The 18,574-nt window shown below is 40.5% G+C and overlaps 1 protein-coding gene across 1 annotated transcript; it reads right to left on the reverse strand.

The window, feature by feature from the left end:
- Positions 1-2,429: 2,429 nt before the first annotated feature.
- Positions 2,430-5,546, reverse strand: TLR8 (toll like receptor 8). Its single transcript, XM_063084368.1, has one exon. It carries the CDS (start codon positions 5,544-5,546, stop codon positions 2,430-2,432), a length of 3,117 nt encoding a protein of 1,038 aa, XP_062940438.1.
- Positions 5,547-18,574: the final 13,028 nt, after the last annotated feature.

Here is an 18,574-nt window from a genome sequence, read left to right on the forward strand (position 1 = left end):
GTTGCTGTTTGTCCCCTTGCTTCCAGTTGAAACCCAACCACAGTGGTGACCCAATGTGATTCATGCTGATGATGCCAATAAGAGAAAGGAACAGGGGATTTTGCACAGCTATGTAGAGCAGAGTTGCCCTGCCAACGTAAACTATTCTCACTGGGACTATTATGGGATAGGGAAATAAATTTCTGTATTGTTGGGTCTCTGTTACTGCAGGTGAGGCTTTACACTTAGAATGCAGAAGGATACTCAATATTTAATAGCAATTGCCTCTAGGAAGTAAAGACGTGTTGGGGGGGGGATTGAAATTTTAGTGTACGTCCTTTTGTAAAATTTAAATTTTTAAAAACTTATGTGCAGTTATTAGTATAGATTCATTTTAAAATGATAAGAGAAAACAGAACAATCTTGACTTTCTCTTTGACAAGGTATAGGTCTGAGTTTCCCATACCAGTATCTTAAATGAGGAATAAGTGAGTTTCAGAAACAAATATTTTTATTAACCCCCGATTTTACTATCTTCACTTTATGGAGATATTTGCTAAGGAGAAGGTAAAGCTGTTTGTGACTTTTATTCACTTTTGATTCTGTCAACAGAACACTACCAAAGTACATAAGCGTAACAAACAGAGACTCTTAATTACTAATGCTACTGAAATATCTACATTTTTTTATTTTACCAAAACAATCAGGGGACATAGGAATGAATTTCTACCAGGCAACGAATTAATGTGATATCAACAGGAATGTTGCAGATTGAATGTTTGTGTCTTTCCTAAACCCATATGTTGAAAACATAACCCCCAAGGTGATGGTGTTAGGAGATGGGACCTTTAGGAGGTGATTAGGTCATGAGGGTGGAGCCTCATGAATGGGATTAGTGTCCTTATAAAAGAGACCCCAGAGGGCTCTCTCATTCTCTTTCCATCATGAGAGGATACAATGAGAAGTCAGAAGTCTGCAATCCGGAAGAGAGCCATCACCAGAAACCAACCATGCTGGCACCCTGATCTCAGACTTCCAGCCTCCAGAACTGTGAGAAATAAATTGCTTGGATAATTTCCAGTTATTCTCAGGTAAACTTCTTAAGATGCCTCAAGATTCATACCTATACTGGTTAGAGGATATATAGACTGTTGGGGAGGACTGAAGGGAATAGTAGAGGTGGTAAAGGATGCCAAAGTGGTTTCATTTTGGAGAATTGCATAAAGTATAGTAATAGCTAGGCATTCTGACTTTGTCTTCTGAGTAGAAAATCAAGATAGAATTAATTTCTCTATTAATAATTATCCTAGTGTAAAAACTGTATGAAAACCTCTTCCTCTTTGATTTCTAACAAAGGTTTTCTTAAAAAATAATTATCAAAAAAACCCAGTGTAGGTGGTAATTTCTTTTATATTATAGATATGTTTCCCTACTGTATATTTATCATACATTCATCACATGAAATGAAGCATTTATAATCATTCATTTTAAGATTTACAGCAATAGCAATTAACAAACATTCCAAAATCTTCTAATTTAGCTGCATACTTAAAAAAAGTTAAGAAGTAAAAGACACTTAAAAAAACTATACATATCAGCCTTTAAATGGCATCTAAACCTTAGTAGTCAAACATTATAGCCAATATGTGTAAAAGTAATTGTAAAAGAAAGACTAATACAACCATAGCATAATATAACCATGTAGCCATACATATATGATAAATCTAAACAGTAGCTTAATATCAAAACCATTAGTTATAGTGGCAAAAGTTCTTAGATATTGAAAAGAAGGTGTATTAGGCCAACTGCTAAGATGACCCACAATGATCCCTACCTCCTGCTATTCATAGTCTATGACCAAGATGGCTGGCCATCCAGGGAAAATGGTCAGTGACCGATTGAAGCAATCACAATCACCCACCTAGGTCACAGACTATTTTTCCTGGACTGAGGTGATCACAGCCCACCATTGTGGCCTTCAGCTGTTTTCCCATGGTCACTCCCCTGGAGCTGGTGGGACCTATGGATTACTTCTAACAAATAGAATATAGACAATGTGATGGGATATCACTGCCCTGATTAGATTACAAAAGACTGTGCCTTCATCTTGCTAGTAACCTCGCTCTCTTTCTGGCTTTGACAAACCAAGCTACCTCGTGGAAGAGGTCCACATGGCAGGGACTGAGAGCAGGAGGAACAGAATCATGAAAACAACCACAAGGGAGTGAGCTTGGAAGTGGATCCTAATCCCAGAGATGCCTGTGGCCCTGGCTGACACCTAGATTGCAGCCTCTGAGAGACCCTGAAGCCGAGGACCCTGTCATGCCGTTGCCTGGATTCCCGACCCACCAAAACTGTGAGCTAGCAAATGTGTGTCCTTTCAAACTGTATGACAGAAAGGTCATTGCTTTGCATTTTTATTATGGTGTTGAACCATGACTTAACATCAGTTAGTATTGCTTAATGGAATCAACATACAAATGGTTATACCGTGAATTATTTTCAGTTAAGACCACATTTTTCAGACTTTGCCAAAACAAGCCTTCTGCCTTGGGGTTATCGGGCCACTGAAGGATGGAGCTCTTACAGATCCGCTGCCGCAGTCTCAAATACTGAGAATGCTGTAACACTGGCTCCAGCAGAATAAATATAATAACGTCCATGTTCTCATCCATTAGCCTCTGCAAGGCCAAGTAGAAAGCTGTTTTAAAGTTCCAGTTGGTTGCATATTTTTTGGTTAAAACAAATATTGTTTTCTTGCTTTGATTTATGCTCTGCATGAGATTATCAATGATGGCTAATCCTGGGTCCCAGTCCCTCTCCTCTAAACAAAGGAGAACATTTTTTTCTTCACTTTCTTCAAGGTGAAAGCGCAGCTCGTTTATCACCCAGTCAGTAACAGAGACATCTTTGGTATCATAGGAAATGTAAGCGTCATAGAAAGTTTGGGATGTGGAAAGAGACCTGTAGCCTTTCACTTTAGCCAAACACATCTGATAGATGAACCAAACATCCCAGTAAAACAAATGGCGAGCCAGGGCGGCCAACATAACCATCGTGGTGATAAAAAATGTGAAGAAAAATAATATCGCTGCAATGGTATCAGAAACACAGGTTGTTAGCTCCAGAGTCACAATACTCTTCCCTTTCTGATCCCCGGGACTGGCACAAATAACATCTACCAACCTAGGAATTGCAACATTTAGATTTTCATCCATCCACCTTCGAAAATCTTCAATGTCACAAGTACAGTCAAAAGGGTTTCCACCTAGTTCCAAAATAGCTAACTTGGTGGCAGTCTTAGTTTGAAGTGTGGATTTGTTGATCATCTTTAGCAGGTTGGAACTTAAATCGAGGTGCACCAGACCACTGGCTTCAGAAAAAAAGCCGGAGGGCAGATAGGAGATCCTGTTTTGTCTCAGCAGCAGTGTCTTAAGAGAAGACGTAAATTTAGATAGGCTATTAGTTAAAGAGGGCAGTTTGTTTCCACTTAAGTCAAGCAAGCGGAGATAAGGAAATTGCTGGAGTAATGTCCAGTTAAAGAAATTTAACTTATTATCATTTATGTATAATTCAGTGAGACTCTGAGGCAAGTTAAGGAATGCTTCATTTGGGATACGCCGAAGGCTGTTATAGGATAAATCAAGTCGTGTCAGATTTGTGAGATTTTTAAAAATGGTGATGTACCTGTTATCTGCAGCCTTCCACAAACGGTCAAGGCGGTTTCCACTGAACACTAATTCTTCCAGGGACATGCTTTTTAGTTCATAGTCTGTTAAAGTATAAATGTTGTTATGGCTCAAGTTTAAGACTTTCAGCTGTGTTAATTGTTGAATGAATCCTAGACGATGTGTTATCCCTGCTACTCTGAAATAGTGTGCATTATAGCTGAGATCTAAAACTTCTAAGTCAGGCAATTCATTCAGAGCTTTTTCACCATCGAAGTCTAGTTTATTGTTTGTCAAATCCAAATACTTAATATGAGGCACAGCTGAAAAATCAGTTCCATTTAACACTTGAGCATTGCCATTGGAAGACAGATTTAAGCAGGCAATGTCATGAAAACCTTCAAATTGCTTTTCCCCAATAAAGAAAATACTGTTCAAGCTTAAATCTAAGGCTTTGCCATAAGCGATACATTGTGGCTTTATTAATGGATTGGTGTTATGATAAAAATTCAAATGTGGGTCAAACTCAGTATCTGTAGAACGTGGTTTAAGGATATGGCTTCGGAAGGAGGAACCATTTGTATCATTTTGCCTGATATCATTTACCAGGGGCGATATTCTGTTTTCTGACAAGTAAGTAATTTTCAGGTTGCGGAAATGTTTGAAAAGGGTAAAATCAATTTGCTTAATAAAGTTAATGCCTAAGTTGATAGTTGTTAAATTTGGAAGCCCCATGAGGGGCTGGAAATCTTCTTTTCTAAGTTCCTGGAACACATAACCTCTTAAATGCAATGCCTGGAGAGACGAAAGGTTAGCAAAGTTCTTGGAAAGGTTAATATGTTGTGGATATTCTGTCCTTATATAGTTAAAAGATAAGTCAAGCATTTCTAAGTGGGGCAGTTTTGTTAAAAATGCCCCAGAGGCTATTTCATGAACTAAATAGTTGAATTCAAGATCCAGCACCTTCAGAGAAGTCATAGTTTCAAACCAGGTTGCAGGAATCTCTCGGAGGGAAGTGCTCGAGAGGTTTAAGTAGCGAAGTTTGGTCAGGTTTTGAAAAGCAAGAGGATCTATATGAATTGAAGCTTCTCCATCACAAGGTTTGCACGGAAACGGTGCATTGAAACACCTGGGACAGTTCCCGCTTAAATCCAGTACTCTTAAATTTGTCAGTTCCTTCAAGTCTTCTTGACTGATGTTTCTGATTTGAGTGTTGCTCAGATAAAGTTCTTGTAGGGAGTTTGGCAGTTTTGGTGGCACATGGGAAAGAATATTGAAAGACAGAGACAGCACCTTCAGCTCTGTGAGCCTTTCAAATGTTCCATCCTCTATGTCAAACTTTTTATTACAAATGTTGCCAAAATAGCAGTTCCAGCCCAAATAGAGGTTTTCCAACTTCCAAAGTCCCAAAGTGTTCTTCTTAGTTACAAAGATTATATTGTTTTGAATTAGACTAAGTGTTCTCAAAGATGCTGGCAAACCAGCAGGTATTCTGTATAACTGATTGTCTTCAAGCAGTAACTCCCTGAGGTTTTCTAGGTTGTGGAATGCCCCGTCTGTAATAACCATGCCTTTTTTATCCATACCAGGATATTTATTCAGGAGCTGTAGATCGGAGTTGTGGTTTAGATTGATTTTAGTGAGATTTTGCAGCCCTTGAAATGATTCATTCGTTATGAGTGTGATGAAATTATCAGACAGGTCTAGTTCTGTCACGTATTTGCCCACTGTTTGGGGAACTTCTGGCAATCGACGATTGTTGCACTCTGCAATAACAGAGTCATTTTGCCTTTTCTCATCACAAGGATAGCTTCTAGAATAATTTGCTTCAGCAAGGGACTCACAGGAACCGGAGATTAGCAGAAAAAGGCAGGTCAGAATTGAAGTCTGAAGGGTCATGTTTTCCTAAGGAAAATCAAAAGTGGAAGCACAATATTAGGGTAGCAATATTCGCCAGGAATTTCCTGATGATATTAACAGTGCTTTACCCTCCTTGTATAAGTCTGAAGTGTGAATCCTCTTAACAGTTAATTGTTATCAAATGAGGTGCAGCTTCATGAAGCTGCCTGAGATTATGATGATGAGAAGACCTGGAAAGCTTTTGCAGAGGCATTAATAAAGATGCCTCCCCACCAATATAAGTGTGAGCTGGACCATAGCTATGGTTCATACTAAGTATACAGCAAAGGAAATTATATATTTATACCATCAACCTATTGGCATCAATCTTGATGAAACTTTGGCCAATGCCAAGGTGAGTTCAGATCCAGCTTCTATTATGTTATCATCCAAGATCTGCAAGCCAGAGTCATCTCCACCTTACCAATGCAACCATATCTCTTACTGGTATTTCTCACGAGATTTCTATACCACTATGGTGATACATATCACGTTCTCTTCTCTCCTTACATGACTGGAAAGTGGACACTCTATGTTGATAATAACAAAGTGTCAGGCATTGTGCTAAGTGCTTCATAAACATTTTCTCACCACGTTAATGCTCATAGGAACACAACGAGGTAGATTCCATTATTGTCCATATTTTTCAGATGAAGAAACAAACTCAGAGACATGAGGAATTTTCAGAAGGATGATACATTGTAGTGCTGGGACTTGAGCCAATCTGATTCCAAAATCATGTTCTTAACTATCAACCATCATGGTACACAATCTCCTTTTGAAATCTTGTGCCAGAACAGTGCCTCAAATATAGACAGCACTCAAAAAAATATTTGTGGAATGACTACTACTCATATGTCCCTTATTGTATGTACAAACATTGACATTAATAATCATTTGTTTGCTAATTTTGAAACTTAGGAAAGACATGATGCTTTATATTTTAATGAATCCTCTGTAATGCTTAGAAGAGTGCCTCACTTTCAGTGGCTATTTCTTAATAGAGGGCTCAATGTATTACCTTTGGTAAGCATACACTGTAATAAACAGATTAATGTGATTGGTTTGATCAAGGGTTGCAGTTAAGAGAACACTCAAAATCTTATTTCACTGGATACAGAAACCAACTCTTACTAAACTAGATTTTTTACTAAATCCCAACTCATGTCTTTATTGTGAGTTAAACCAGATAAATTCTTTCTTTTTAAATTCTCCTAAAATTTAGGGCTGGTGAACTAACACCTTATTATGTCATACCCTTACTATGATACAAAAGATTTAAGTGGATGTGATTATTCTGAGGATCAATAATTATTGCCCATTTGTAATAGCCAAGGAAAAGCTGGCTCCTAACAGGACGAATATGAAAGTGGAGCAGAACTCGCAGGCATTTTCAGTCACTTGTAGTTGTCCTCAAACACAGCACTATAGCGGCATTGCTGCTTAATGTTTAACTTATACTAAAAGAGGCCCTGCTTTGCCTGGTGTGGTAGACAAAATTTTAATATAGCCCCATGCATTCTGTCCCCTGGTATTACTCCTGTGATTATGTTACACTATATGGCACATGGGAGACTATCTGAATGGGCCTAATCTAATCATATGAGCCTTTAAAAGCAAAGAGTTTTCTCTGGCTAGTGGCAGAAGGAAAAGTCAGAGAGATTGGAAGCATGAAAATAATTTGATGCCCTATCACTGATGTGAAGATGGAAGGGCCACGTAGCAAGGAATGCAGGCAGCCCTCAGAAGCTGAGAACGGCTCTTTGCTGACAGCTAACAAGGAAATGGGTGAGAGGCTCAGTTCTACAACAGCTGCAAACAACCAAAATTGACTGACAGTCTAAGTGAATTTGGAAATGGATGTTTACCCAGAGCCTCCAGATGAGAGCCCAGCTTGGCTGACACTTGGATTTCAGCTTTATGAGACCTGGAGCGGAAAACTCGGGCACGCTTGCCCAGATTCTAACCTATGGATGTTTAAGCTAATAATGAGTATTGTTTGGAGCCTCAAAATTTGAAGCTATTTATTAAGCAGCAATAGAAAACTAATTATCTAGAAAATATGTGTTAGAAGATGATTCATGGCCTGAAAACATGCAGCACTTGCAGAGGCAGCCATGAGTTGCCAGGCTTCACATCTCCATTGGGAGACACAGGCGCACCAAACGGAGAATGAAGCTCAGGAGTGCGAGGAGGTTTGAGGGATGACCCAGGCAATGTTATATTTGCTTAGGCACCTAAGCAGGTTGAAGCCTGTGTGATTTCCAATTCTGACCATTGTGGGATTTGAAACGTCCTGATTCTTCCCTGCTTTTATTCGCTAGTGAGTGGTCTGGGGAGCCTATTTGAGTACTCTTACAATTTATTAGTTAGCTCACAGTCTACTGAGTAAAGCGGACACGAGTTAAACACAACAATATTATAAGATTTCAACTTTGATAAGTAGTATATAATACGGTAAGAGCCTAAAAAGGGGTGGGGGTGGAGGTTTGATCCATTTGTGAAGGCTGGGAAAGACTTTGCCAAGGAAGTGACACCTGGGCTGGGATTCTAAGGTTGAGCAGGCATGCATACGGCACAACAAAGAGGTCAAAGAAATGTTCTGCACAAAGGGACCAGCATATTCAAACACCCTGAGTATATTCTTGTGAGCTGTGCCTTCAGAGAAGCCCTGGGGTAGGAATCAAGAAAGGACATGGTTTGGGCCTGAGACAAGGTACATCAGGTTTCAAGTTCTCAAAGCTGGCTGAAGCCTGCATAGAGCTGCTTGCAACAGGAGGGCCCAGAGTAAGAGGCTGGGCCAAGAGAATCACGATGGCACACAAGGGGTAAATAATAGAGATGTTGCTGAGGTCTTCATGTCACCACATTCAATGGACATTTTTCAGCTTTCATCTTCATGAGCACATAAATGTAAGGACTAAAAGAAAGCCAGGGACTTAAGAAAAGATTAGAGTAGGTTTTCTAAAAATTTAATTATTTAATTGACAACTAAAAGTTCTTTGTATTTAGGGTGTACAACATGATGTTTTGAAATACGTACACATTGTGGAATAGCTAAATCAAGCTAATTAACATACCCATCACCTTGCATACTTATTTTTTTATGGTGAGAATATTTAAAATCTACTCTCCTAGCAATTTCAAGTATACCATGCAATGTTATTAACTACAGTCACCATGTTGTACAATAGATCTCTTGAACTTGACTGACATCTCCCCGAACTCCCCCAAGACTGGATTTTGATCTTTATTTGGGGAACAATGCAAGCTTTTGAAGGTTTTAAGCCGGGTGGTACCATGCTTAGATTGATTCTGCTGTGGTCACTGGCAAGAGGGCACAACACGTCAAGTGTAAGATGATGGTAGCTTGAACTGAGCTGATGGCAAGGGAGACAGATAAACGGACTCAAGAGATACTTAGGAGGTAAATTTGAGAGGGAGAGAGATGCACTCAGAGTGACTTCCAGGTTCCTGGTCTGTACACCTGGATGGCTGAAAGTGGCACTCACTGAGAAAGAAGATTGGCGGTGGGAGGGGTGGAGTGGATATTGTTAATTCAACTTAACATGTTGATTTTGAGTTGAGTTCGTGATATTCAGGTGGTAATGTCCAGTAGGCAGTTGCAGATATGGGTTTGAAGCTCAGAGGAGAGCTCTGATAGAGGGATGAATTTGAGAGTCAGGGCAATTGAAGCCATGGGTGTGGATGAAATCACCCAGGGCAATGTACGGTGTAAAGGAACTTCCACACTTCAGTCCTATGAATCACGATTTTCTCATCTTGTTCCTAGTAATTTTGTGCTTCTATTTTCTTACATTGAAATATCTTATCCCACCGGAATTGTTTTGGCATAAAATGCGAGACGTGTACCCACATTATTATTTTTTTCTAAATGGAGACCCTAGCATCATTTGTTGAATAACTTTTTGCTCACTGAGTGGGTATGCTCCCTGTACGATATACTAACTTCCCTGTGTATTTGGATCTATTTCTAGACTCTCTGCTCTGTTTCATCAATCCATTATATTTAAATCCATTATATATAAATATTAAATATACTTAATATTTAATACATATTAAATATGTATAAGTATATTTAATATTTATATATAATGTTAAAGATTACATATTTAATATGTGAAGACTTTTTATGCATTAGTGAGAAGACAAATAGCCTAAAAGAAAAATGGATGAAAGTGTATTAACAGACAGTTTACGTAAAAAAGAAACATAAACAGGTTTTAAACATAGGAAAATATACTAAAAAAACTGCACAATAATACCAGTTTTTACTGACTCTTATTGTGTAGGGGAGGATGTGCGGAAACAGGCACTCTCCTATTTTTCTGGTAAAAGTCTAAATTAATACTGCCTGTAAGATGGAAAGCAATTTGTAATATCTATTAAATTTAGAAACATATACTTGGAGTCAGTAAAATTTTAATTCTAGAGGTAGGTCCTAAAGACATACTCTGACTAGGTAAATGACTGTGTGCAAGTATGTTCAATGCAGAACCGGTAGCAAGAGCAAACGATTGGAAATAATATAAATGCCTATAAGTATTAGTCTGGTTAAATAAATTGTTATATTCGTACAATGGGATACTATGCAGCAATTAAAAAGGATTAGGCAATTCTGCATTCATTCATTCATTCAAGAAATATTTATGAACTGTTTTCAAGCTGGGGAGACAGCAATGAATAAAACTGATTAAAATATCTGTTCGGGGCCGGCCCGTGGCTCACTCGGGAGAGTGCGGTGCTGATAACACCAAGGCCCCGGGTTCGGATCCCATATACGGATAGCCGGTTCGCTCACTGGCTGAGCGTGGTGCTGACAACACCAAGTCAAGGGTTAAGATCCCCTTACCGGTCATCTTTTAAAAAAAAAAAAAAAAAAATATCTGTTCATTTGAAATTTACATTGAAAGATATTATGTTAAATGGTGGAAAGTATTGCAGAGAAAAATAAAGATGGGAAAGGGGATAGTTATATAGAATGTCCCTCAGCTGGGACTTTTGTCATGATCAGACTCGGGTTATGGATTTTGGGGAGAAAGTTCACAGAGGTGAAGTGCCATTCTAGTCACATCATACCAAGAGTACATGCTATCAACATGACTTTCATTTTGATGTGGACTTTGAACGTCTGGCTGAGGTAGTGTTTGTTAGATCCCTATTATACTTTTTAACTATAGATTAATCAAAATTAATTTTGTAAAAGGCCCTTGGGAAACATGTGAGGGTGAGGCCAGATTCCAGACCCTTCCCTTCGCATGCTAGACAGAGCACTGTTGGTAGGTGACATATCTTTAGGTGGGTACAGAGGGCAGGGGCCATCCTATGTGACCTCACTAGTCTCAAGTTAAGGCCTCAACATCTAATTTCAAATGCGACTCTCTCATACAAAGCAGAGCAACTGAGGACAAGCGCCTCTAGGGGCCGCTAGAGACCAGGAGAGGAGCCTTTCGCGATGTGTTCTTCTTTCAGGATGAGAATGGCCTCCCAGAGAGTCTCAGGCAATTTAAAGTAAATTATGGGCCATGGAAATGATCAGAACATTCCAGAGGAGATTTCTGATTGAAGAGCTTGAGTCGTAACGCTGCCTTCCTGAAAAAGCACTGAGGTAAGAATACGAGCTGACAAATTCCAAATAATCTGAATTTGAAAAGTTCATGAGTGGGAAGAGCAGGAAATGCTAAGCAGGTAGCTGGCAAAGAAGTTCAGAAGAAAACCCTGATTGTTCGACCTTCTACATTCCATGCAGGACCTCCAGAGTTTGAATGGGCTGCGGATGCTCATTGCCCAGGGTGCTCAGCTAAAGTCATGGGAGTGCCATGTAACAATGCCTGGTAGAGCGAACCCCAGCTCACACCATCCAACAAGATCTTAGAAGAGAGAGTAGAGCCCAAGGCCCCAGCAAAAGCTGCACCTCCTCAACCAAATTCTTCCTTTCAGCTGCACCCATGCCTCTGACTACCAAAAGTTGTGGCTACGAAAGGACATCAAAGGAATCTGATCCCATATGAAGTGAGAAGGGTATACCAAGGAGAATTCACCCTTTCAATGGCATAACTAATATTAAAAACCACTCAGCTTGGCAGAAGAGAAATGGCAACTCTGCAAATAAGATAGTGGGAAAAAAGTGCAACCATGCAAATAAAATAGAGAACAAGAGAGAGAGAGAGTGAGAGAGAGGGGAAGTGAGAGAACAAGAGAGAGAACAAGGGAAAGAATGAGAGAGAGAGAGTGACTTCTGTTGGTTGAACCTGACAGCTGAATGCCCCCATTCAAGCCTTTCTAAAAGAACAAAACCCTACGAGGTCAAAGAAAGTGTAAGAGGAGATAATGGCAGACAAGAGATGTCTGCGAGGTTTAAGAAGATGCAAAGCAGATGGGTGAACAGTAGGCAGTAGAGCAGCACAGAGAAGGCTAACCTAAGGGCTAACCAGAGGAAAGTCAGTTCCCACTACAGAACCCTGGAAAGACTCAGGAACTGGAGGCAGCAGGCACCATGGAATGTGGCATGCCAGGTGGGCTGGACAGTGCATTGGTTGAGGGTCTGCATGAGAAAGAAGTTAGAGCCCTCCAGACCTCCTCTCTGAGACTTACTAGCTTGAAAGGTGGAAACTGATGAGAGCCTTGGGCAGAGGCAGAAGCAAACTGCCAATAGAGAAAACACAAGGGTGAAAGTACGGTCCGTCCATGGAATGTGGGACCCATCCTCTTCCCTGCCTCCACTCTGTGAACTCTGAATCTGGCTTGTGAGCCCTCCACTCCAGCACCCCAGGCAGCAGATTGGAAGGGAAAACAGACTGGCACAGTAGCAGGGCTGGGACCAGGGCAAAGCTAGTGAGACACACGCTGCACATGTGAAATTTAAGGGGGCACCAAAAAACTTAGTCATCAAGATAAATACTATTCTAAAAAAATTAAAGTCTGTGATGAGCAAAAGAGCAACATTTTAAATAAAGACAGGATCCGACCCTGCACTTGCAAGACGCTGCTTCACTTGCCTTTCCCTCATCCCGGCTCTGGTTCCAATGGAACTTCATTTGCTAATCGCAGCTGGCCTGTGGGCTGTAGTTTGCAATTTGATTTTTTTAACATATGGCATCATGATATTATTCATCCTGATTACTGAGCTTTCTGGCACCCCTTCCCTCGCTTAAATTTTTCACTGAAAGCAAGTGCCTCACTGGCCTTCCCTAGTACTAGCCCAGCACAATAGAAAATATGTACAGATAAGATGGGCACAGCCCAATCAACAAGCTGACTCATGCCCTCATCCCAGTTGGGAAGCCCTGTCCTTGCAATTGGAGCTTCTGATCAGCTCTTTGGTTCCCCTCACTTGCTGTGAAATAGCCAGTGCCAGTCGCCTGAGGAATTCATCCAACATGAAAAATAGAGATGGAAACGAGCAAAAAGAAAAAATCAGGAGAGCGACAGAACCAGGCCTTCTGTCTCCCAGGATGGTGGCTTATGGTCATTTCTCAATGCCAGTCCTGTCTTGCACAAATTCTCAGTTCTGAAATCCTGAAAGTTCTGAGCACCAAAAGGCTTTGTTTTATTGTTGTCATTGTTTTTTGACAGCAAAATCTGATCTGAACCATTGGGAGTGTTTTGTAAGATATCATATATGGACCATATTATCTTGCTAAAATATGAATTTTTAACTTTGACACAATTCTGGCCCAGGAGTTTCAGATAAGGGATGTGGATCAATAGTTAAGTCTCCTTCACTGGAGGCACATCAGCAATTCCTGCACTTGCCTTGACATATTTACTAATTCAAAAAATAGAAAGTGGCTGTCAGCAGGACCAAGTTGTGACTTTCATGGGCTCCTTAATCCATTAAAAAAATAATATAAAGTGTTGATCGGAATCAGAGTCTGGAGAGGAAAACTTTTAAGAATAAATCAGTTTCTTAAGAGCCAAGTTTGAGGATCGACCCAGGAAGCGCAACCAAGGTCAGATGTGTTCTGAAGGTCTGTGGAGATCATGAACTTATGCAGTGACGCAGCAGAAGGGAAAGGAGCGAATGGGAGCTGTCTGCCTGCAAAATCTCATCAAGCAATGGTTACATAGTACTGAGACTAAGCAAAGTTTTAACCTTGGTATATCTCAGTATCCAGCTTTTATCTGGCACCACAAACATAGCAAATTTTAAGTAAAAAAGCAAACTTAACAGTAAATATTTGTGACATTCTGGGAACGGGATGTCCCAACCAAGTCATAAACCCAAGGTCCCAAGGCAAGTACGTCAATTTACATTCCTGCCTGCTTATTTTGGTCAGATGATGGTCAAGAAGATGGCTTCTCAGCTCCATTTTGAAAGCCATGACTGAATCGATGCCATTTTCCATCATCAAAAGTATATTTTATGACTGCATTGGTATAAAGACAAATATAATCCAGGCTGGATTATGTTCTCTATTCTGCTGATTTTAAAAGAAATTAAAACTGTTGCTTAAAGTATTGTTGTCCCTAGATCCTGTGCCTTTTGTGCCTTCTGTGCCTTCTAGGAGAAGTCCACCCTGGTTGTCAATGGTGGTATAACAGGGCTCAGATCAGGCCCCAGGAGACTAGTTAAGGCAAGGAGAAGATGCCCACTAGAAATGAGGTAAGTATTAGATTGGCAGCAGACGACATGAAGGAGCAGGACTGAGTGGAAGTGGCAGACTAGAGGATCAAAAAAGAATGTTTCCGGTTTAATTATGTCTCCCCCCCCCCCCCAGGAATAAGTTGAAGTTCTAACCCCCCTGTACCTGTGAATGTGACCTTATTTGGACTTTGCAAATGTGATCAAGTTAAAGTGGGGTCACTGGTTTTGTTATTAAAAAAGGGTAATTTGGACACAGACACATAGGAAAGAAGGCCACGTGAAGACAGAGACAGCGATTGAGAGATGCAGTGACAAGTCGAGGAACATCAGGAATTGCCGGCCACCCACAGAAGCCTGGAGAGTGGCATGAAACCCGTTTTCTCTCTGAGCCCTCAAGAAGGAAACCTTGCCGAAAACAGGGTTGTCTTGATTTGGGACTTGTGGTTTGTAGAACTGCGAAAGAATAAATTTCTTTTGTTTCGAGCCACCAAGTTTGTGGCATGCTGTTATGGCAATCCTAGGAAACTAATAGCACAAGAGCAGAGAGCAGGTAGAGGTGTTTGGGGGAACCCACTGCCGGGACAAGTTTAAGCTGCTGGGAAAAGCCCTTTGTCTGGACATCCCCATGATTGCACTGCCTAGAACGCCCTGCTGAGGATGACTGGCTCTGCGTGGTCCAGATCTTTCACCAGGTGCTGCCTTGGAGGATCCAGAGGAAAACAGAGCCCATTTCTTTAGAAAAGATATAAATCACAAAGAAAAAAAGAAAGAAAGAAAGAAATCTGCCTCGCTTCTCCTTTTCCTGCCAGATACAACTGTTGTTACTGAGGAAGCGATTTCACAAGAGTTGTTCTATTTTCCACACATAATCCATTCTTTGGTTGGGTCCATGGTACACGACCCACCGGTTCTGTCCTTCATGTTCTGAAGGAACAAAATAGCACAACAAAAACGACCATTCTCAGTCCTCGCCCAAATCTTCTTTCTCAAATTAGACCCCAATGAACACCAAACACACGTTTTTAAAAGACCAGTGCAGTTTGAAGAACAGCTCAGAAAGTCTGCCTTAGCCGAGGACTCACTCCCTGAGAGTCGGAAGAGCCACCCCCAGAACGTGCCAGTGGTGCAGTGACGCGAGGTGTGGGGACATAGGCAGTGATGCCACAGGTAAGGCTGAAATAAACCCCACACAGGCTACAGTGGAGGTGGTCTGGGAGGGACCAAAAGCCGCCTTCCTGGAATAAACAGCTTGTGTCTTTTCACATCCCTTTCCCGGGCTGCAGGCAGTTATTTTGCAAAGATGACTCATTCTTTCTCCCTCTTCAAAGGCCTCCTTTAAGGTCCACTGAATTTCCGTCTGAGTTGGTATGATTCGCTCTGGCCATCTCCCCAGCTGCACCCCTCTTGGGATGGGTCCCGCTGATAGCCCTCACACTAAATTGTCAAGAGAACCTACTGACTATAAAATGCCACTAATCTCCCCAGTTCATTTTACTTGGCATGATATGGGATTCAACGAGAACTAAATTTTTGCCAAACTGGAAATATTTATAGTTTTTAATAGGTTCTGATTCATTTGCAATTGACACTGTTGACTACTGATTCATTTTGAAAGCAAATGAATTAAGAAATGGTTATGCAGACAGGATTGGTCACGTTAGATGAAATTTACGATTAATAATAGATACTTTATGTTATCCATTTAAAATTTGATGGATTCTTTAACAGCGTTGGAAAACAAAAGAAAACGCGACCACATTAAATGCACCTCTCAGTGAAGAGATGGATCCTGATTTCATAGAAATAAAATGAACAATTTTGCTATTTAGATCCTGGGAAATATGGTAGAGAGCATTTGCTGAGTGCTTTACCATGAGGCAAACACAAGCAAGTGGAAGTCATGCATTTTCTCCTTTATGCCTTATAAAAAATCAATAAGATGGATGCTATCTTAAGTCCCTGCTTTACACACATGAGGCCCGAGGCTCAGAGGGGTTAATTTACCCAAGATCACTCAGCAGGCAAGAGGCAGAGCTGAAACAGCCTGGATATAAAGAGTAGTTAACGAGTTAGGAGGGTTGGAACCAAGGGGCTAGTTGGCAATGATCTGGTTTTGATGATCAGCAGAAACTTTATAGCCATATCTGGAAACTCCAGGACTCAAATACTGGGGGCAGGTTTTCCATCTTGCCTTTGTGCACTGATCAGGCTACCACAGAGAACTTCCAGATTCTCTGTCATTCTGTAGAACAGCAGGAAATCCACTGATTTTAGACATATGTACCAACTCGCAGTTCTTTATAACCATCTGAAAAGTCAACACAGCCTGTATTTGCTAATACCAATCCAGAACTGCAGGTTGTGCATTTAAATCTGTCTTTATAGCCCTGAATAGCATAAACAGGGTTAATAATTTTAAAAGAACAAATTCCTCAATTCTGTTAAATAACTCAGTTGAACTTGAAAGATGTTCCCTTGGAATGATGTTCCCCTCAATGGACCCTAGAGGTGACACTAAGATGCACTCACACGTAATATCCAACTGAGTTTCAAAGACTGACCATGGGTAATGACATCCTCCCCTACAAGACACACCCTATATGTCATAGGTCTGGGGTCTTCTATGAGACTGCTTCCCTTCTCATAAATGCTGCAGATTATTATATGAAAGGATGAGAAGTAGGGGTTGAAGGAGAGTGAACACCACCAACTGCCCTCACTCGTATGCACAGCCTTGGTTTTTCAGATAAAGCATACTTGGAACTTGTATTCTGCTTTCTGAAATCAAACCAAGATGGCTAATGACCGACCTTCACACCTTCCTGGAATCTTCCCACCCCGCTAAAAAGAGACTGTGCTCTTTGATGAAAGGACCAAGAAATTATTCACATGTTACTCTAAGGCAGTGGTTCTTATCTTTGGCTGCACATTGGAGATACTTGGGAATTTTAAAAGCTACAAATGCCCAGATCCATCCCCAGAGGCTCTGATATCATTGGTCTGGGGTTTATCCTGGGCAGCAAGACTTTTTGAAAGCTCTCCCTGTGATTCTAATCTGTAGCCAAGGGAAGAATCTCTACTCTGAGGCAAGAAGTCAGCTAGGTCCTTGACTTCCTTCTGCCACCAATGGGAACTAGGTGGGCATTTTCCCAAGTTTAATTTGCTTTTATTATTATTCTATCTTCCACTTTCTTATAATACAATTATATTGGCTATCATAGCAGTTTACAAATATCAAGCAGAAATTGGATGACTTCAACTGCAATTCCATGTATGTCATGGGCCCACTTGGCCCAAGTCCATATGGGTCACTGCAGTCAGTTTGCAAAAGCATCATAAAATTTTACTGCAGAATTAATTGGCCTTCAAGATCTTACCTTCAAAAAACTTAAATATACATTAAATTGTCAAAATGACTCCAGGGACTTTATAAGCACTAAACGAGCATGGGGAAAAGTATATAGTAAATTTTGGATGGGATTCTCTTGAAATCAGACTTCAATTGCTCTTAAACCTCATTGAATGTTCCAGAAAATATATCACTTAAAAAGAATTGTAAAGTTTATTTGTTTTTTAGTCTGACAGTTCTTGACAATAACCAAAACAGACCACCCACTGTGCCTAGACACTTTATAATAATAATTATAGAAATAATAGCATGTTACTTTAAAACTCTGAACAAGAAAAGTAGCAATTAATATTGAACTTTAAACTTCTAGTAGTATGTTAAGGCCAAGCTTCACTAGACTCTAGCAGCTGACCCAGGTATGTGAGAGGGGAGAGTTTGTCCTTTCCTACAGAAATAGCAAATTTCTGTCCCCCTTCACCTCCAACCTTGTCGTTCTAGAAGACAATATTGTCTCTGGAAGGGCCAGAAAGTAATATTCCAGTTCAATTTCCAACTTGAGATTTTCTTGTTTTCCTGCTCAAATGAATAAGATCATCGCTGCATTTGATTTTCGAAATTTACCCTATAATTACTTTATACTAACTACACACAAATTAAAAAGCATACCCGGCCACTTTGCCTACACTGGGAGTTGTTTCGATACTTAACCTTTTTAGACTTAGTTGCCCATCTATTACATTTTCTGTTCATGCCATTTGCCACCAGTCCAGATATCTGGGTCAGAAATCACATATTTTGTCGGAAAGCTTTGCTAAAAGAACAGAAGTGGCTTACCCCTTTTTCGTGATGTCCTTTCTAATTTCTCATTCCACAACCTGCAGCCGTGAAGAATGGTACCCACTAGGCAGTAGATGTGCAGAGAAGAGAAACTGGCTAACTTCCTGAAATGGGTCGCTTTTTACCAACAGCAGAACTTAGCCCATGGTTTGCAGAAGTTTATGCGGAAAGAGGAAACTTGTGATTTCTTAACTGCTGCCAAGTCATTTATTGACTACACTTTAAAATTTTGAA

This window comes from Cynocephalus volans, chromosome X, assembly GCF_027409185.1.
Source record: "Cynocephalus volans isolate mCynVol1 chromosome X, mCynVol1.pri, whole genome shotgun sequence".
Taxonomy (NCBI): Eukaryota; Metazoa; Chordata; class Mammalia; order Dermoptera; family Cynocephalidae; genus Cynocephalus; species Cynocephalus volans.

Bases quoted from the DNA above. Each gene is read 5' to 3' on its own strand.
- TLR8 (XM_063084368.1), bottom strand. From the start codon at position 5,546: ATGACCCTTCAGACTTCAATTCTGACCTGCCTTTTTCTGCTAATCTCC.